This window comes from Lytechinus pictus, chromosome 13 (assembly GCF_037042905.1).
Source record: "Lytechinus pictus isolate F3 Inbred chromosome 13, Lp3.0, whole genome shotgun sequence".
NCBI classification, from domain to species: Eukaryota; Metazoa; Echinodermata; class Echinoidea; order Temnopleuroida; family Toxopneustidae; genus Lytechinus; species Lytechinus pictus.
This window is the reverse complement of record NC_087257.1, coordinates 25,467,198-25,489,094: the sequence shown is the minus strand read 5'-3', so window position 1 is coordinate 25,489,094 and position 21,897 is coordinate 25,467,198. Positions and strand designations below refer to the sequence as shown.

Here is a 21,897-nt window from a genome sequence, read left to right as displayed (position 1 = left end):
CAGTATGTTTACATGAACTCCAATGATGTCTGAAGGTTTTAAGTTGGGTGATGACGCACAATGAATTGCAACATAGATACCTTACAAAACAGGGTTTTTATTTCACTGTATGATTGATTCTGATACAAATTGTACAATATCAATTGAAAATGAGAAATAATTGAAATTAAACTTACTTCAGAGAGCAGAGCGAGGGCAGCATGTATTTGACGTAATTCGGTGATAAGTTCAACAAGAGCGCCATCAACTGATCTTAGCTCCTGAACTGTGGAAGATGGTACTCTATCAGCTGAAAGTGTGGCTCTGTGGAATGAGTGAATTATATATTCCAATAACAATGTACTGTTTCAAATCATTGAAATGGCAATTACTGTTCTTTTCATTATTTCTTTTCAGTATTTTTGGAAGAGTCAAACCACAACGATTGTGATCCATGGTCAAGACACTTGTCAACCAGACATCTTTTGTGACCGAGGTAAAGGATAAATAATCTTTGACCCCCTAACCTCTTACCTTTCGATCTTGGAGAGTTCTTCGTGTTGCTTGACCGCCATGAGTTGTAACCTCTGTCTGACCGACTCCAGCTGACCTTTGTACAGGTCAAGACTGGCCCGTTCCGTCTTGGTGGCCCCACCTTCTTTCCTTCGATAAGGGCTCCCTGAGTCATTATGTAGCTCCTGCACAGAATGAAATCATTGTCAAGTCTTGGTTATTTACTCTCAACTCTTTATTTTTTACTCTTTTAGTTCGTTCTTGATATGTATTCAATGTGGCAATTATGATTTTATTTTTAGTTTAGCCCACTGCAATTTATTTAAGAAAAGCTTCAATCTACATGTACACATCTTAGTACAGAAGATTCTGCAAGTTGGATTTTAATGCAACTCTTCCTGCAACAGGTGTATTTTGTATGATATCCAGGCACTCCTTCAAACATTATTAAACCACACCAGAAAAAGTGGTCAATTTCTCCAAAATGGGTGTACCAATTTGTGTTTTATATTCATCTTTTCTCGCACCTGAAATTATATAGTGCCCAATTACCCTACCTTCTCTATAGCTCTATGTAGATCATCATTGGCCTGCGTTTCCTGGATTCTCATGTTCTCTCTCTCCATTCTCTTGATAGTTCGCTGAGTCTCTATCAGCTTATCCTCCAGGGCGTCCATCTTCTGCTTGTCAAGCTGTCTCTCCAGCTCCCGATCTCTCTGCATTATCAATACATAAGATTGTGATAAAGTCCCCAGTTCTCCACGACAGTGAAAACATATTTATGACCTGCACTGTTTATTCCACACATTGCTTCACGTGGTAAAGTCACTACCTCACTTTCCATGTGGCCTTCATATGCAAGACCCAAAGCGAGGTTCGAAGAATACCTATGATTGCCATACTTTAATTACAGTTATTACAGCTTCCTTTCACAATTCTGTGGTCAACACTGCTCATGAATATTGAACATAATATTCCCATATAACACATGGGAAGATGTAAATCCATAAAATATGTCTGTCAAACCCCTATATGTTGGAACGTCTTAAAATGATATGTTTTCAAGGTCATATGCAGTTTCAGTGATAATGAATTATCACATAGCTTGAACAATTAATGAGTGAAGTAAGAAAGGAGGAAAATGGGTTTCTGTCATACGAAAAGGGTTGTTTCATGGAAGTGGAATATTTTGCACACTCTGCTTACCTTTCTCTGCTTCTCAGTCTCCCTTTCTTTCTCCCTCTCTTTCTGCCTTTGTTTCTCCGCCTCCCTCTCTGTCTCTCTGCTGGTCTCCTGGTCCAGCTGGAGCTCCTTCTGACTGGTCAGCGTTGCCTGGAGCCGATCCCGGTCCGCCTGGGCTTTCGATGCGGTCTCCTGAGACATGGACAGCTTGGCATTCAAATCTCTGCATTGAGCCTGAGAGAACAATTGTGTAATTAAACAAAAAGTCTGGTTTTGGTAAGAGTTCTACTGAAAGAGATATATTCCAATACCTTGCTTTAAGCAACATGTTGTCAATAAACACACAGGCTAAACTTAGATGTAACAAAGTTTTCCTTAGGTTGGGTCTATGCTTTTCCCTGAAAACTTCACCAAACATGATTGCGAATTGACATGTTAAATCAATAAGAAATCTCTTTGCCTGAATAGCTACAAATTTCATGGGACCCCACGTGGAAAAAGCAGGGGCCAATTTCAATTTGTTTATTTTCTATTGTTTACACTTTGCAGGTCTAATCCTAGGTTAAATCCTCTAACTTTTTTTATGTTTGACACCTCGTGTTAGTCAAATTCTTCAATGTCAATGTATTTGCCCTATTGAGTCAACTTTACTAAGCAGTGTTCATAATAAATACAATAGAAATTCAACTAAAAGAAATTTAAAAAAGCATGTTTAATAAAGTTCTAGAAACTTACATCAAGGTTTTCAAGACTCTCTTTCAGTTTACGATTCACGGCCTTCTCCCTTTCCACCACGTCCGAACCCTGTGACCTCTGAGAGTGCAGCGCCCCCTCTAGTCGACCTATCTGGCTCTCTAGCTGCTGAATGGTGGAATGAAGTTCACTGGCTTTTCGCCGCTCCCCTTCCAGTAGATTCTGAAGGTCCGAGACTGCGGATTTATCCCTGAGAGAGTCATCAGCAAATGACCGCCTTTCTTGTTCTAGGGTTTCGTGGAGTTGGGCATTTAGTGTTCTTTCCCTCTGCAAATGTAAATAAGGAGAAAAAAAGTGTAGTTCCAAACCAATATAATGTCAGACATTTGCCAACACTTTGTACATTGTATCACTCCAAACATTTATATATCAAAGAACCACCACTTTAAATGGTGAATCAATAAGGTAAAGCTGATAATAGATAGTACAACTTAATATTTTTTTCAGATTCTGCTGATCATAGATTGATTAGGGCTGAGTCATATCAGAAAGTTTTTTCCCGGATTCTTCCTATCCCTGTCCAAGGTCACTTCTTTCAATGACTTTCTTGGCAAATGCAGATTGATATCATGCTGAAAGATATTCACATCCCTGATCTCATAAACAACCAATGTATTTTACTTGTATTGTCCACAATGATGTGAGCACCACCATACCTGAAGTGCAGTGTGAGCTTCCTGGCATCTTGTCTTCTCCACGTCCAGCGCCCTCTTGAGGTCAAACATCTTCATCTGCTCCGAGCTGACCGTGTTGGCGCTCTCGTTTCTCTCCGCTTCCAGCTCCCTGCTCAGACTCTCTGCACGTTCTCTGGCAGCTTCGAGGGATTTGCTTATTTCGTTGGCTTTCACACGCTCTACTTCTAACTCTTTTCTCATTTCCTGTCATCATACAGAGAAAAAAAATGATGAAATTAATATCTTCAGAGAACAAATTATTATCTGTAAAGAACATGGCAATTCCGTAAAGTAGGATGTCCATTCTCTACAGACCTCCTCAAAATGATATGTCTGTTTTCTAATTCATACGAAGGATTGTAATGCTCTTGAATTACCATGGCTTGAGCAGTTAATTGAGTAAAGTGAGAATTAAGAAAATTAGGGGTAAGTTGTGTAAATGGACTCTATTTCAACTTGCCAACTTATGTTTCAAGACTCATAAAATCATCACTGACTTTTCAATACCATTTATAAAATAGTGATATGGATCCTAACCACATGACAGGCTGAAGTAAAATCATGTGACCAGTCATTTATTTTAGATAACTGGGAAATTTGATAAAACTGTATAATTCACATCACTATGGTCAGGTAATGAAAGTTCTCTGCATAAATTAGGAGACTGTTTTCAGACAAAGTGACATGCCTCTATTGCCATAATTCTATTTAAAACATCAAAAAAACAAAAACTTGGTTTTGCTGAGCTGTCATCATTTTTTTTTTTTGAGATACATGTATGAGGTTTTACATGACAATGACACATCAGCAAACAGAATTGTTACAGCTCTGTTACCAACAAATACAAGACAAGAACTTGGTATAAATGGCAAGAAGTATGCATACCTTCAGTAATTTCTGATCCCTGTCCCTGGTGTGAGCTGACCGGTCACTCTCCTTAGATAAGGTTTCGTAGAGTTTGGACACGTTTCTCTTCTCCGACTCAAGACTCTCAAGCAGCGTTACTGTTCTTGCCTTCTCACCCTCCAAGGCAGCTCTATAAGAAAAAGAAATCAGTTGATTTTATTCAAGCAAGAAGAAGACAAAGGCTTAAACCAAGAAAGAAGACTCAAACGTTAATCAAAGTGTACCATATATACTGGACCATTTCAAGTTTGGTGTTGGAAGCACAATTTTACTCTAAACACCTATTGAATTCATAAAAATGGTCCAAATCATGTTATTGATACCTGAGCATTGTGGCCCAGTAGATTAGTCTCCGGACTTTGAAACAGAGGGTCATGGGTTTGAATTCCCACTAGGACGTAATTTCCTTCAGCAAGAAATTGATCCACAATGTGCTGCACTCAACCAGGTGAAGTAAATGGGTAAAGAAATGGTAGACTCGCTCAGCCTGGGTAATATAGAAGCGCCTTGAGCACCTAACAAGGTGGATATGTACGCTATACAAATACCATATATCATTATCATTATCAAAATCAAATGAGACTTGCCCCCAGACTAGTCTTAGTATTTTTTTAATTAATTTAAGTTTGACACCAAACTTGAAATCCCCTATTGAAACCTATCTATAGTGATCACTTTAAAATAAAAATAAATAAAATTTAACTTTCGCATTAGGCCTACAGATGGCTGTAGAGGTATGTGCTTCTGTGTGAATCAGTTGTGGCTACTAATACTATAGACAGATAAATTCAATGCTACACAGGTGTGACTGTATAGTGGGTGAATTAATTTCGCTAGATTGGAGACTGGTTTGTGACCAGTTGGTGATTTGAAATGTCTCCTAATTGCAGTATAATAAAATAAATTGCATTTTTTCAGACTCTTTCTAGCAGTTACAGAGAATTATATTATCTGTGACAGGAAAGAAAAGTGCAGCAGCATTTTATGAGAAATGCATCTGCTTCTTTTAAAAGAGTAGAAAACTAAAAAAAATAGTACATCATGTATTCAAAATAGCTCCTTGAAATGTGACAATATGACATCAAACAAATAGTTTAGACTTTTGACCTCTTTTTTATTTAATACAAAGGAATATGCTCGAACATGTTAATTTTCATTGCTTTGCTAAAATATGTAAGGTGATTTTTTTTTGGGGGGGTTAAATATCCTTTCAAAAATTAATTATTTTCAGGAAAAAAATTATCAAAAAGCATCAAAGTAGGTTAAAACAACTATAAATAAATTAATTTAAATAAAATTTATATGTAAATCTTGGATATTGCAAGCTAACTATTTGATAGATTTGCCCATTCAAAATTTTATTTTATCAATGAAACTTTTAAAAATTATGTACATATGTGATATGAAAGCTGAAAAAACACTATGCACTGGACATAGAATGCCGTAAAAGATATATTTCAGATACAAACAAAACATGACAAAATCATAAGAATGGAATAAAGAAAAGATACTGCAATAAGAGCCTATGACCATGACATGCAAAATATATTATGAAACTTATCAAAATAAATAATACATGTGTGAAGACCAGTTTCAAAAGCATTCAAACAATTCACAAAAGATATGTATGGGGGGGGGGGAGGTGCGGTCTAACACTATTTAAAAAAAAAGATATTAAAAGTTTTCTTGAAATCTATAGTCAGACAAGAAGAATCATCACTTGATTTTAGAAGCAATCAAAACATTTTTTTGTGAGCAACCTATTTGCGTATAAATGTAGATAATTCTAAAAATAATTTTAGGTCAGCTGAACTTTTGATTTTATATAAAGTTTGAATTTTCCTTATATTAGCATCCTCTGCAAATCCTTTGCATACTGGCGAATACCGGCCTTCACCATCGTGAAGATTTTGCAAATCAAATCAATAACAAAATACATACACATTCTTAACATGTCACATACTATGAAATAATAAAAGCATACATTGACCAAATGAAAAAAATATCAGAAATACAAATTATACTTTACAAATAGTCAAACTAAGATAGAACAAAATCATAAGAACATTTAAAACAATAGCAGGCAAGATGGATCATTCAGTGATGTTGAATAAAGAATTTCATATACAAGCAACCCACAAAAAGTGTGGTCTCAGGTAACCTACGACTAAAGTAATCTGTAGCTCTATGAGTACGACCCACTGTATTAAACTTGGATTAATATTTCTCTTTCAAATGTTATGTATATATACAGTGTTAACATTTCAGCTTAAAAATGTTTTGTGCTTAATCAGAAAAGTGGGTATACAATGCTGTAAAAGATTTTATTTTCCAGGAGGCTTCTTGCAATGATATTTGTGTACTAGTATCTCCGGGCCCCATCTTACAAAGAGTTGCTATAAATTCAAATACATAAGTTCAATCTTATGGGGAATTGCATTCAATTGCAAATCAAGCATAAGTCTGAATTCAAATGAAATGGTGAGTTGCAAGAAAGCCAAGTAGCAACTGAACGCAAATCAACAACAAATTTGTGTTTATTTAAAGGTGCTTGATTTGTAATTGAACATAGCTTTATTGCGATGCACCATTCGTCTGAGTAAGATTGAATCTATCACAATTGTTGGTAAGATGGGGACCCAGTTGTTCATACGTGACTTGTGTGCATAGTCTTGAGGGTTCTATACAATGACACTGTACACAACTCCAAACATTAAACTGACTTTACATAAAACCTGAAATGATTTCAGGAATTATATTCAATAGCCCATGTTGCATTGAGGGCCAAATGAGGGCAAGATGCGATAATTTATTTCCAAAATATCTTTTTATGGAGAGGAATAACAGATGAGTACTGTACGTTGTTAATGCATGCAATGTCCACTTTCGACATGCAATCACCAGAACAGGCTTACTGGAAGTAGGGTAGGATTAGTAATTCTGTTGTTGGTTAGTAGGATTAATTCAGGCTGATGAGTGATATACTAGTACATGGCATTATAAAGGGGAGGAGCTTGGTTACTAGGGGGTGTGGTTCATTAGATGTTGCCAGGTAACTTACAAAGCTTTTTCGGCCACACTCCTGTGTGTAGACGAAACAAAGGATGCCCGAGAGATGAAAGAATCGTAGACAGAGAAAGTTAAATGTCAGAGATTAAACAGGATCATATTAATCACTCATTGTTCAGTCTTGTCAATAAATGTAGCTATCATTGTGCATTTCATAATGTAAACTTTGTTTAATATGTCACATAGTTACTTATAGTAAAAAAAAGAATCATTTGAATGTCTTCATGTGAATAAATTACTGTGAATCTCAACTGAAAAAAGGCAAAGAAAAGAATCAGACTGTTATCCTCTGCTCCAGCCCTTCCTTTCCTATATGTTGTGAAGATTCATGAATTGAAATAATGAGTGAATTTTCAAGAGACCAACAGAGAAATTTGTGTATTGCACAAGATAGACCAATAAGAATGAATGGTGATTACAAAATGATAACTAGATACATATTTCTCTTTCACAAAATACTAGGAGAGAGAATAAACTGATATAGAAATGAGGATGTGAAGAAAAAAAACATTTCAAAGAAATGTCAGTCAGGAGTAGTGAATTTCATATTTTTTGTGAAAAGTTTAGGCAAGTACAAATTTCAAAAGTTATATTAATGGAGTATAACATAAGAAACCTCATTATTTCTAATTCAATGATCAATAGAATTATTAATCATTTTCTGACTTGAGTGAATGGTAATGTTCAATAGAATGTAGATTCTCTTTTTGTAAGCTCTTGCAATCCAGTGTATTGAAATCAATTGCTGTTGGAAAATATTAAATGCACATTGAAATGTACCCAAAGTCTTAAATGTATCTTTCATTTACAGGTATTTTTTCTGTACTTATTGTAAATGTATGGAGTAATACAAGATTTTTTTTTCATCCAACATGTGAACAGTAAATGTAGAAATGCATCAAATATCAAAAGGAACTTGTACAGAGAAAAGGAACAATGCTGGCACATATAGTACAAAATGACACATAGACATATGTTAATGCAACATTTAAGATGAAGAATTAATTCAAAGCAGGAAAACGAATTAGATAACAATAATTTGAGAGAAGAATAAATATTCCTGCCTCAATCAAATGCGATATCCATGTTAGATTCACAAATTATAAACACTGACAAAATAGACAAGAGATATTTTGCATATTGAGTTCAGAGTTGAGAGATTCGGAAGCAAGCTAGTGCAAAACATACACACTTGCAGGACTTTGCAATACGACATAAGTGACAAAGGAAGTGTTAACATCACAAGTGCGAAGAATAATGAAAGAGAAGATTTCCAATTTTCCAGGAGCTTGATAATTTGATCAACTGAGGTTTGATTTCATCGTTAGTTGAAAGCTCAACTTCCATTCTCCTCATTATGATAGATATACATTTTTTTTCTTCTGAAACCAATTAAAAGCAAATATACTCTAAAAATGCATATTTTCCATCTGAAAAAAAAAACATTTACACAACTCTGTCACAAATCGTTAAAAGCATATTTTGAATTTAAACTTGATATATGACTAATTTTCATGAGAAAATTGTAAACAAGAAGAGAGGCTGCTTACCCAATATCCGTCATGCGGCTCTCAAAGTCGTCCTTCGCAGCATGCAGCCTATCGACGAGAGACTGAAGCTCTGCGATTTCATCCCGCAGGTCCGAGACCAGCTTTTTCTCATTGCCGAGAGAGGCGCCAAGCTGGGAAATCTTCTGCCGCTCAACGGTGAGTGAGGTCCGGAGATCATCAGCAAGGATCCGTTCCTGCCTGAACTTGTGCTCCATCGTTTCCACTGGGCGAGGTGGAAATTGATATGAAAACAAAAAGAGATTTTCTAGAATGGTGGTGTTTTTAAAAACAGCACAGCCAAAGGGATGACAATGCTTTATAAATGTAACATAACAAACCAAATTGTGGGATTAATTACATCAAATACTTGTGTGGGTTACTGATGATCAGTTTCAACAAGTTATGTATCATTTGAAAGCTCACGATTTTTCTTTTTCAAAATTAATAGACCAACATATATTGCCTATTAATTCTTCTACATTGATTCACATACTGTTGATTGTTGTTAATGTTGATTCATTTAGACAAGTTATATATCATTCTAAAGCTTATGATCTGCTTTAAAGTCAAGGCTGGCAACTTTCATGTGCACCTTTCTGGGAGAATTTACAAGAAAGGAAAGAAATCTTCATCAATGTCACACAATCCAATTAAAGAAATCAATGCATGAATCAGGGAGATGATGAAAATCAGTCATATTTTCAGGGAGTCTCCCTGGCAATCAGGGACACTTGGCAGTCCTGTATAAGGTATTATCTTAATAGACCAACTTACATTGCCTTTTGAGTTGTTTCTCCCTGTTGGAGCTCTGTTCCTCCAAGGCACTCAGCTGCTGGGTAGATCTCTGTCGTACCTCCTGGAGTTCGATGCGAGATGCGTTATGATTGACCCGCAGGTCATGAACTTCAGAGAGAAGTGAGGCACGGTCTGCCCCGTAGATCTGCTCCATGGCTGCTTTGTGATGGCTCTCCTATAAAGATAACATAAAGAGATAAGATCTATGATTGATTGTAACCTTTTTCACATAGTTCGCCATAGACTTTCAGTTATGATTAAATGAAAAACTGTATCTTTTATGTAAAAGCATCCAAAACACTCAACATAATAGGGAAATGCGAAGGGAAAAGTTGTCGAGCTTGAAAAGTAGCATTAACTTTCAGAAAGGGATGTTATATTGTAAACATTATACAATATTATACCTTTAATGAATTCTAATCTTATGGGTGTTTGACAAAGCTGTTCGTTAGTTACGAATGGCTTAACGCACGACTAATGACCCTTTCATGTGCTAAATGATATAACCCTAAGTAGCTGACATAGCACCTCAGAACATATTCGAGTCATAATTTTATGAACAGCTATGCATTTTAGATGTTGGGCTCACTGGCTTTCCTAAGATGAGCTTGATCGGATCAAGTGTAACTTACCTGTTCTCTTATCCTCCTTTCAAGGAGCTGAACTTGAGAGAGATCTTGGTCTCCGCTGGCTACAACATGCGTCCTGAGCTCAGCCAGCAAGGACTCCCTCTCTTGATCAAAGACACCTTGGATGGCCCTAAGAAGGTCGCCCCTCCAGTCAAGTTCATCATTCTAATAGGATACAATCGGGTGAAATGAAATCAAACTCAATAAAACATAATTGGTTTATTGATAAATTATGGCCCGGCATGCAGCCGAAGCTGGTATTGCCAGTTTTTGCAGATTAACAATCAGCATGATACAATTACAAACCAATTTGAAAATAGAATTCACAAATTGTAAAAAGGGACAGCCCATTCTTTAAAACGCAAATTTCATATCAGAAATATAATTCTATTTTGAACAACTTACTCTCTATTTTTTCCACAGAAGCATTCCATGATGGCCCATTGGTTGAAATGCAAAAATAAGAAAGACAGTTCTATTTTGAACAAGGGAATGTCTTAGTGTCTATATTTTCGGGGGAAGCATTTCATGACATACCTTATCAGTTATTCACACTGACAAATTTTTGAGCTAATCAGATGGCATTATTTCAGTAGCTTAGAACAACAGCTTGTAACTATTCAGTGATAACACATTTCAAATAAACAGGGGAGCGTTTCATGAAGGGACTTGTCAGACGTTTTATCAGACAAGTACTGTTTTATCTGCCTCTCAGCCAATCATATTCAAGGAAACTTGTCAGACCTGACAACTTGTCAGACGAAAATGTTGATGAAACACTCCCCAGTGCTCAGGGAGCATCAAATAAAGCATCTCATCCATGTTTTTGACTGACAAACTTGCTCTCAACCAATCCGATAATACAATTTCAGTAGCTTATGACATATTCCTGTGAAAATCACTGGGTAAGATGCTTGGGGAGACAAGGCCCAAAGACTCACCCTGAGACCAGCAGTGGTTTGTGTGATTAAGTCTTTCAATGCTTGGATGGCATCTAGAAGAGCTTGCTTCTCATTCTGCCAGGCATTCTGCAACGAGGCGATGTCCGTGCCCCTGCGGACAGACGGGCGAGGTGAGGTAGCTTGGCGTAGGTAGCGAAGGTCGGAGAGGGATAGGACCTGAAGGCCCTCGCTGTGAAGTCTGGCTAAGACACCCTGTAGTAGGATAAAAATTAAACTTTAATATTAAACTTTAATATGTTGATGTGGTTCTTTTTAAATTACAAGAAATAATTATTCCCCTTCAAATAGTCCTCTATAAGAATGTATCAATGTCTCTACATGCTTCAGAGATGTATTAAAACCACTTTCATGAGATAAATTTTCCCACATAAAGCATAGTCTGATATACATCATCATCATCATCATCATCATCATCATCATCATCATCATCATCATCATCATCATCATCATCATCAGCTGCATTATCTTCATAATCATCACCACCATCACATCACCATCATCATTACATCATTATCACCATCATCATCACCATTGCCATCACTACTACTATTATCATCCCTATCATCATCATCATCCCTATCATCATCATCATCATCATCCCTATCATCATCACCACCATCATCATCATCACCACCATCATCGTCGTCGACGTCGTCATCATCATCATCGCATCAACCCCTACATACCTGTAACCTTGGTGGGATCTCCCCATTGGTCATATCAAGGTCAGATGTATCCCCGTTGGTCACGGAACCCTCCCCTGGGGGCTGCTCTCTCCCTACCCCACCCTGGCGACGCCTCAGATGACCAAGAAGGTTGGAGTCCAATCTTGCGGTGTTTTCAACCTCCTTGTGTAAAAGGTCTCCAACATCTATATCAAAGAATAACAAAACAACAAAGATTTGAATATTTATCTACCTGATTAATCATATAATGCTGCTACATTCATTGTTGAGAAGAAACAAAAAGTACTTGTAGTATTTTTCTCAATGCCTCGGATAAGATTAGGGCACAAATCAGTATTTCCAAAACTATCAGCTTAACTAATGATTGGGATGATAAAAGGTCCGGTATGGACAACACCACAGGATTCATAATTTTCACCACCATCTTCATGAGAAGTCAATATTGGTATACTATCTTACCTCCGAGTGAGCTAATATTGATGGGCGTGGCTGCAGCAAGCCTCTCCATCTGCTTTCTATGCTCCTCCTCAATCCTAGCCTTCTCCTCCCCATGAGCGACCAGTAGATCTTGATTGGTCTTCAGCACTGCCTCATGCACCTTTATTGAAGAAACAAAATCCAAACATCATCAGGTCAACCAATAATTATAATCAATGAAAAGAGAGATTGAGAGATGATATTAGGAAAAAAATGTTCTTTCAGATTCGCAGAAGTTTTGAAAGTCTACATTCGATTCCAATGTGGATCCTGAAATTTGCTAAATACAGGTTTGACAATCAAGGGATGCTACCCTTTGCCTTGAACATCATGACAGACCCATGATCTTGAGCCCTGTCACCATCTATGTGGCCCTTTTCCAATTAACAATTTCTGACAATTTGGGGAAAACTGCCCTATGCCCCTATATAACTACAAACCTGCGATCTAGTGCGCTCCTCAAGGAGTTGTATTTGGTGGGCGTGCTCCTTCTTGATTTGTTCAATACGAAGCTCCGCCTCCTTGTTCATGGTGTGTTGGATGTCGGCCACATGCTCCTGGTGCTGGCGGGTGAGCTCCTCACGGATCTCATTCAGTTTCTGTCAAATTTAAGACATGGAAATAATTAATTACACACAAAACACCCCCACAAGTTGATTTGAATGAATAGAATGAAACAAACATGCATAAATTCATTGTATGTAAAACAAGAAAACACTGATACATGTACATACAAGGGTGTCACTCACTGTTTGTTTTTTTTATTTCGTGATATCACATATTGCTTTTTTCCCCCTCTCACTAAACATGTAAAATCATCTATATTATAATTCATTGGGGAAAGAATAAGAACTTGTATAACTTTTGAATGCTTCCATGGCAGATACAAAGCAACGTAGAGCTTTCATGGTACACCATGTATCTTTCTTGGGTATACGTTTGGTCCTGATAGGACAACCCAGACTCCATGTTTTTGTAAGTACATGTACATACTTGCTGCTTTCAGCAGAAAATGTGATACTACCAAAAATGTGAAACTTGCCTGAAGAAATCAAGAACATACTTGCCAAAGGGCAAGTCCGGGCAGTCCTTTTAGAAATGGAGACCTGGGCGCTTTAACACAAAGGTTTGTGATTAAATCGCTAAATGAAATGGCCGATCAAGATCATTGTTGCATGCGCATTTAGCTCAGTAGACTAAAAAGGAATAATCAGAATTGTTCTTTCAAATTGGTGATTAATTGCTAACCTTTGTGTTATGGGGCCCTGGTCACACACACCATATACCTTTAGTAAATGCTTGTGGACTGTTTTTTACCACTGATCATACACAATAATCAATATAATCAATTATAGGAATGAGCCCCATGACCAAACCCCAATCTTCATGTTATGGGGAAATCAAATCTACTCAAAGCATTGACTACTTTACAACCCTTACCTGAGCAAGAGTCTTTCCAGGAGAAAGACCCTTGAGACCGGCCAACCGTCTCTGGTAGTCGGCCTCCATCTCGGACGCTCGACTCCTCTCTTGACTGAGCTCCTCCTCTAGATTCTTGACCGCCTCCTCCAGGGCGGAGCTTGCTGGGATGGGCGTGGCCTCCGGAATCCTTGCCTGCTGCTCTTGCTGCTGGGTTTGGAAGGTCGCTTCCTCAAGCCTATCCATCTCCACCTTGAGGCTCATGATCTCAAGCTCTTTATCCTAGGGGATAATTCACAAAAAGTAGGCTTAATGTTATTCCTAAAATCAATATTAATTCATTCAATACATAACGATAATTATGCTGTACTTCTGTAGAGCACTTCTGATAAAGTAAGTGATAACCACTATATAAGCAAGTAAAAATTTGATTACTATACTCTTCCGTTTTGCCTTCTTCTTATAATGGTTATAATTTTTCAGAGCTACTAAAAACCATTTCAAGTAATTCACAGATAACTGGCTTGGTTTTCCATAAAATTTTGCTATTCAAAATTAAAAACAGTGTTAGCTAACAATCAATTTTGATGGTGAATTTAAATCAGTTTCATTTATAATTGATCTTACCTAAAAGTGAACACCCTTCTAGTGCCATATCACGCAAAACATGATTGGAATAACAATGAAATATTTGAAATAAAGGTTCCAGAAAAAGAGAGACAAATGGGCAATGAAAGAAATAAAGAGGGAAGAAAACAAGGGATACCCCCCCCCCTCCCAAAAAAAAAGGGGGGTGAGGGAAAGGAAAAGAAACAAGTGGAATGCCTCTGGCGGTCTCACCTGCATCACGCGATTCAATATAGCAGCAGTGCTGACTTTGAAAAACACCATTTAAATAATTATTCACAAAAAACACCATTCATATAATGATACAATACTACGTTCATTGACATTGGACCTTGATCATGTGACCTAAAACTTGTCAGTGATACTTGATTACCCCTATATCCACATTTTATACACTATATCTATAAACTTTGAAAGTTATGACAGCAATCTAATAATTACCTCTAAAATGGCTAAAGTTCAATTACCTTAAATGACCTTTGACTTTGGTCATGTGACCTGAAACTCGCATGAGATGTTCAGTGATACTTGACAACTCTTATGTCCAAGTTTTATGAACTATACCAATATACTTACAGAGTTATGATGGTAATTCAACAAATACCCCCAACATGGCTAATATCCATTGACCTTTGACCTTGGTCATGTGACCTGAAACTCGCACAGGATGTTCAGTGATACTTGATTACTCTTATGTCCAAGTTTCATGAGTCAGATCCATAAACTTTCAAAGTTATGATGGTAATTCAACAAATACCCCCAATTTGGCCAAAGTTCATTGACCCTAAATGACCGTTGACCTTAATCATGTGGCCTGAAACTTGCACAGGATGTTCAGTGATACTTGATTACTCTTATGTCCAAGTTTCATGAATCAGATCCATAAACTTTCAAAGTTATGATGGTAATTCAACAGATACCCCCAATTTGGCCAAAGTTCATTGACCCTAAATGACCGTTGACCTTAATCATGTGGCCTGAAACTTGCACAGGATGTTCAGTGATACTTGATTACTCTTATGTCCAAGTTTCATGAATCAGATCCATAAACTTTCAAAGTTATGATGGTAATTCAACAGATACCCCCAATTTTGCCAAAGTTCATTGACCCTAAATGACCTTTGACCTTGGTCATGTGATGTGAAACTCATGCAGGATGTTCAGTAATACTTGATTAACCTTACGTCCAAGTTTCGTGATTTAGGTCCATATATTTTCTAAGTTATGATGACATTTCAAAAACTTAACCTTAGGTTAAGATTTTGATGTTGATTCCCCAACATAGTCTAAGTTCATTGACCCTAAATGACCTATGACCTTGGTCATGTGACATGAAACTCAGGTAGGATGTTCAGTAATACTTGATTAACCTTATGGCCATGTTTTATGAACTAGGTCCATATACTTTCTAAGTTATGCTGTCATTTCAAAAACTTAACCTTCGGTTAAGATTTGGTGTTGACGCCGCCGCCTTCGGAAAAGCGGCGCCTATAGTCTCTCTGCTATGCGGGTGAGACAAAAATGATGGATTTTGTATCAGAAAAAAAATCAGTAAATGCAAGAACAGCAAAATAGCCAACAAAGAGAAAAAGATACTGCAGTGTACCTGAATTGTTATATGGAGAGCTTCATTGTCCTGTTGTGAAGCATCCTCCCCCTGGGATAAGGCCTGCTCTTGAGTTCTAACAAGCTGTGCCTCTAACTCTGTTACCTCCCTCTCACGAATACCCATGATCTTTCTAAGTGAGCTTACTTCTTGCTCAAGTTGCTTCTAACAAAGAAAAAACGAGGTATATAAATGGAGTGATTAGAAGTATTGATAAATCCTGCACAACTATAGATACAAGGGTGGAAATACAAACAGCACTCTCTCCCTCCCTCAAAATGAAATTGGTCAGGTAAATCCCCTTTTTTGAAACTGATCCAGTGTTCCAATAATACTACAAAACTTGCACAAAAGCAAAAAATAATATAGAAGGGGCTGAGGGTGTTTTAGACCCTGAAATGTCAAGGAGAACCCCGCAATTACATCTGAGTTCAATGCAGAAAGCAATCTAGAAAAACAAGTTGGAAAACAGCCCCAGTGCACTATCTTCAGTTTGTGGTGGTCTCCTTAAAGAAAATGGACAAACACACAAAATAAAGCACGCTCCCTCCATCATTACAGAACTACAGAGTTTGGATAAAATCCTACCTTTCGCAAACAAATAATTAAATATGGAACGTTTCTTAAGATGGATTCAGAAATACCATGATGCAGATTGTAACACGACACCTATGCATCTTCTTACACAATGTTTACAAACAAGTCTGATGGGTTATAATCAAGGACTGCGTATATATATCAAGAGTAACACACAGGGACATGCTCCGACATGTATGGCAAGCAGGGACATCAGATGCTCCAGGGTAGATAAAACTGCAGGAAGTGAAGTGGTTCCCAAATTTTCATCAGGGGGGCGGAAAGTGCAACAAATATCATTACTGGCTCTAATCTGAACCAAAGATGATCATCACCTTTGACCTTGATAAAGTAAAACCGAGAGTGAATGATTATAAAGCTAAAGATATTTCTATTTGTACGTCATTTGGACTAAAACTATCAAGGACCAGTCCATCATTATTTTCTTATAATCATAATCTTTTCTCAAAATAATGTTTATTAGATTTTTATATTTACTTGTGCATTTATCCCTCATTTTGTTTTATTTATCTTATTTCATTCTTATGTTTATTTCTTTGGGGAGGGGTAGGGGAGGAATAGTTATCAAGAAGTATAATCATTCTCACTCTCTTGCTCCCCAACCACCCCTCACCTCCATCTACTTACTTCCTTCCTACTTCCTGCCCTCTTTCCTTCTTTTCATCTCTCTAGTTCTCTCTTCCTCTCTTTCACTACCTTTACTTACCCTCTGTTGTTCCTCATCCTGTGTGTGTTGTCTCATTCTATCAATGACCTCTTGAACTGCAGGGTTGGACAGCACATTGCTCTCGTCTCGATCACTGATTTGCTGCCTAAGCATGGAGATCTCTTGGTCCTTGGCCGCCACCTGGGTCTCCAGCTCCAGGCGAAGCTGATTCTAAATAGAAGGGAGTGGGAAAATTGTTGTTAAGTGTAATGGGAATGGCGATGATGATGATGAAGATGATGATGATGATGGTGATGATGATGATGAAGATGACAGGAAGAGTTGAAATGGGGATGTGTTTGAGCTTACAATCATACTGACAAATTTAAGCCAATGATCTTGATTGTGATGATAATAGATCATGCTTGAAACTAGAAAAGGAGTCTTTGTTAGGTTGTTGTTCTGTTATTGTTGTTTTGTCTGTTCCCCTCTCTTTAAAATGATATGACATATAAAACAGATAAGGAGAGAATTGTCAGATTGCCAAATTTCTATACATGTGCGTACACGCACTCCCGAAACAGGGTTTATTTTCTTTTGGAAATAAGAGGAAATTGTGGTTTCCTGAAACATGGACCTTTACTATGATTTCAACATTACAACTTCCAATATCTCTTTCCCTGTCTCTCCCTCACTCTCCGTCTCTCTACTTATCTCTCTCCCTCAGTACAAATATATATATGCAATTTTTTAATCTCTCAAAATCTCTCATGTTTTTTTCACATGAACTAAACACTTGAGACCCACAGAAAGAACATGTATACAGAAAAATAAATACAGCTTATAAATTAGCTCTGCCATGACATTTCCTCTAGGCATAACGCTATTCTTCTCCCTTAGTTGCCATGCTTGTTAAATAGTCCCAATCAAGACTTGTTTTCACAGCTCAATACTTATAAATGAAGGATTTTTCCCCCTTTAAAAGGATTCATTCTATTTATTCACTCCCTGCCATAGGGGGAATGGCCCTTTCAGTAAAGCTGATTTTCAAAGAGGTCCACATACACAATACTACATTTACAAACAAGTGTAACATAAAATGAAACAAAACATAGTAAAATTTATCTGTGCTTTACAACAAATATTCACATACCAGTTCCTCTGCTTTGGCATCCTCTACCGGAGAACCTTCTGCTGACCGCCTCTCCACCCGGATCACCTCCTCCACCACCAGCTCCCTCTCCTGATATCGACCCAGACTCCTGGTATCCTGGCCCAGTCTGGATTGGAGCTGCTGGACCTGCTCCTCCAGCTGGTCTATCTCCAGGTTCTTCTCCTCCAGGAGCTCCTGGGCCAGCCTGGGTAAGGAGGCCTCCTCCTGGTCCAGAGGAGGAGCCTGGAGCTCATCCTGGGTAGGAATGGACGAAATGGATTTAACATGATTCAAATTGGAGGATATTCATACATTTAGGAAGCGGGGAAAGTACATTTTGATGCTTATATTCAGTTATAAGGGGAGGGTAGAGACAAGAACCCTATGAACTGCACTAAGGATTTAACTGATGATGATGATGATGATGATGATGATGATGATTAACTTGAAGATGATGGTGGTAGTGATGGTAAGGATGACGATGACAACAATGACAATGATGATTAAATTGATGATAATGAAGATAATGGTGATGCTGATAATATTAATTGGATAATAATCATGATGATGATGATAATGGGATTAGCATGTTTATACATTTCAAATGACACTGATATAGAATTTGGGGTGTTCATCGGAAATGTTGGCAACTGCGACCACATTACACTCACCACACTTTTGCAATATAATCTTAGCTTGGTGATTATTCCTTATATACCCCACAAATCCAGTCAATAAAATGAATATTCACCTTCAATCTCTCATTCTCTGCTTTGACCTGGTTGATCTCCTCCTCCATGTCTTCTCTCCCAGATCCTTGCTCCCTGGAGGCAACCTCACGCTGGAGCTGAAGCTGGGCAATTTCCTCATCCTTGTTTGTGAGGTCTTCTCTAAATTGCTCCAGCTGCTCCACTAAGTCAGCAATCTATTAAGAAAATGAGATAGAAAGAAGAATATACTATGTGTATATGTCTCGATATCATTGTTACAGATTAGAGTGGCGATCCAAGTACGTTCATAACATCTTTCAATTAGGCAGTCGTGGGTTCAAATCCTAGCTAAAGCAAATTTTCCTTCAGCAAGAAAGTTACCTTTGTGCTGCACTCCACCCAGGTTAGATGAATGGGTTCCCCAGAAGGATCGATCCCTTGAAAGCACTGAGCACTGAAAACAGCAGCTCGAGCTGAAGCTGGGGTAATAGTAATTATAATGGTACGCCTTGGAATAGATCATAACTACACGGAATGCACTACACAACAGTGTGAGGAAATGGAAATAAATCTTACTTCTTTGTCTTTCCTGTCCAAAGCTTCCTTGTCCTGCTCCCACTGCTGAGCCAGGGACATCGGACCTTCGTTGGTATCATCCAAAGACTTTGTAGAACTAGACGAGGGCGCTACGCGACTGTCCAGGCCATGTTTGTGGGCATCCAGTTTGGACTGGAGTGCCGAGATCTGGAGGAGTTGGTCGTAGCATTGTTTCTGGAGAGCGTCTTTCTCATGTCTCATCTCTTCTTGGAGATGGAGGGCGCCCCGTAGCTCAGCCTCAAGTTCTGAAACCTTGGCCGGTAGCTTCTTCTGGTCATCAACCTGCCGTTCTAGCTCCTTGATCTGGAAAAGGGGCAGAAAAGTGATTTGGGGTTACTGGTTATGGAATGGTTGCACAAGAAGATGTTACTTGAATAGCTATGGGTAAGGGCAGAAAAGGTAGAGAGTGGAACCACTTAGCCTTATAACATCACCAAACAGACAGCTTCACTTGTGGGGAGGTTAGAACATGCATTGAAGACCAAAGTCCTTGAAGGTACATTTACAATCACAAAAGGGACATGTGATGAACTCATCCCCAATAGGGGCAAGGATTGGACCTACACCAATGCAACAAGAATTTGTCAAAATCTTCAGTGGCCTGACTAGTGTTTCATAATCTGTTTGTACATTGTAGGTTACAAACAACTTTACTTAAGACTGGTGACCATCTCTTTGTGGATTGAAATTCTCATCTTTATAAAGTATCTGAATGACAAATTCAATATCTTAGACCACTTAGACCACAAAACATAGAGTTCTGCATAACCAACATACATCTTTATGAAACGGTCCTCAAGATTCCTACCTGTCTAGCGAGTTCTGTCACTGTATCCTGCTTCCATGAGACCTCTTTCTCTAGCTGTTGTATACGGGAGACTGAATCGGCTGCAGCACTCTGAGATAGACTGATCTCATCCTTCAGGTCTTGGTTCTGAAAGAAAAAAAAAATAACAGGTACAATAATAAAACCATTCCAGGTTTATGGTGCTTATTAAGGTAACTTTGCCATCCACAAAAGAAACTCACAGGTAATTTTTAATTTTGACTGGCTGTTGAGCAACGTCACCGTGGTAGTTACCAAAATGTATATGGCAAAGGTGCCATTATAGTAACTTTCATGCAACAGGCCATGTATAGCAGAACCAGTTTATTTCCACTGTACAAGTGGTTGACTGGTTTTCCTCATTGAAACATGTGTTGTAAAATCATGTAGTATCCTGTCCATAACAACCACCTCTTTATAAGGATTGTTTCTTGTCTCCCATGGGTGGTTTTTATATTCAGGTATCACTGTTGGTACTTGGAACAAGGACAAGGAATTCCTTCCTACTGGTAACAATTTACACCTGGTGGGTGTTTCATAAAGCTGTTCGTAAGTTAAGAGCGACTTTAAGAATGACTGGTGATCCTTTCTTGTGGTAAATGGTATATACATTGGCGATGGTTTAGCGCGTAAGAAAGGATCACCAGTCGTTCTTTAAGTTGCTCTTAACTTACGAACAGCTTTATTAAACGGCCCCCTGGGTGGAGAGCAACAAATGTGGATTAGTGTCTTACATGTACCAAAGGGAAGAAGTGCTATGGTAGTGGTTTTTTTTAATACCATTTGATCATGATGGTTTGTTGGGGAGTGTAAGCAATCATGAAAACTGCTTAGTAAAGCAGGGCTTCGCGGAGGGACCTTCATGTACTCATCAGGATTATACATAATTCCAGAAATATTCATATTTTCAATTTCTCTTATAGATATTTGCACATGCACAGATACCAAATATTACAATGGCAGACGGCAGACTTACCTATATTAATTTACTCTATGCTACACCTTCCTAGACTTTTATATATAGGCAATAAACACTTCCTTATTCAAGTTGATTTTTTTATAAAATCGGAATGACAGAATCTACAATCATTCCGAGTCCTAGATTTCCCACCAGTAAACAATGTTTGAGAATCCTGCTCAAAAGATGCACCTATACACGTTTTGAATGAGCTCAATCACAAAATGAACCACATTTCCATATTCAAGTTAATGTTTTTTAAAAGAGGAATGACAGAATCAGTAAATCCGTCCAAGTCCTGGATTTCACACCCGTAAACAACAATGTTTCAGAATCCTGCTTATAAGATGCATGGACACGTTTTGAATGAGCTCAATCACAAAATCAACTCGAACTCTACAGTACATGTACAGTACAATGTATACCCTGCACAAGAGTGTTTACAAATTGTGTTCAATAGATTCAAGCATGGTTCCAAGCATGCTAGCAAGATCAACAATCTCTCCAGACACCCAGATTTTCAGCGATAATATTCCTTAAAACCATGTCCAACGAATCCAAGGGTCAATGTTGTCAAGAATCC

General features: G+C 37.9%; 1 protein-coding gene across 1 annotated transcript in view; it reads right to left on the bottom strand.

Moving 5' to 3' along the window:
- The window catches only part of LOC129275229 (pericentrin-like), a 62,298-nt gene that overhangs the window by 9,520 nt on the left and 30,881 nt on the right, over positions 1–21,897 (bottom strand). The window contains exons 16-37 of the mRNA XM_064108233.1: positions 20,339–20,464; positions 19,510–19,833; positions 18,975–19,148; positions 18,224–18,478; positions 17,131–17,301; positions 15,828–15,992; positions 13,616–13,876; positions 12,616–12,774; positions 12,158–12,296; positions 11,699–11,883; positions 10,992–11,204; positions 10,054–10,215; positions 9,401–9,596; positions 8,627–8,849; positions 7,069–7,089; positions 3,987–4,137; positions 3,084–3,305; positions 2,410–2,694; positions 1,699–1,908; positions 1,050–1,208; positions 514–677; positions 177–303 (exon numbers count right to left, since the gene is read on the bottom strand). Coding sequence (XP_063964303.1) covers positions 177–303; positions 514–677; positions 1,050–1,208; positions 1,699–1,908; positions 2,410–2,694; positions 3,084–3,305; positions 3,987–4,137; positions 7,069–7,089; positions 8,627–8,849; positions 9,401–9,596; positions 10,054–10,215; positions 10,992–11,204; positions 11,699–11,883; positions 12,158–12,296; positions 12,616–12,774; positions 13,616–13,876; positions 15,828–15,992; positions 17,131–17,301; positions 18,224–18,478; positions 18,975–19,148; positions 19,510–19,833; positions 20,339–20,464 — 4,092 coding nt within the window. The remainder of the gene's footprint in view (positions 1–176; positions 304–513; positions 678–1,049; positions 1,209–1,698; positions 1,909–2,409; positions 2,695–3,083; positions 3,306–3,986; positions 4,138–7,068; positions 7,090–8,626; positions 8,850–9,400; positions 9,597–10,053; positions 10,216–10,991; positions 11,205–11,698; positions 11,884–12,157; positions 12,297–12,615; positions 12,775–13,615; positions 13,877–15,827; positions 15,993–17,130; positions 17,302–18,223; positions 18,479–18,974; positions 19,149–19,509; positions 19,834–20,338; positions 20,465–21,897) is intronic.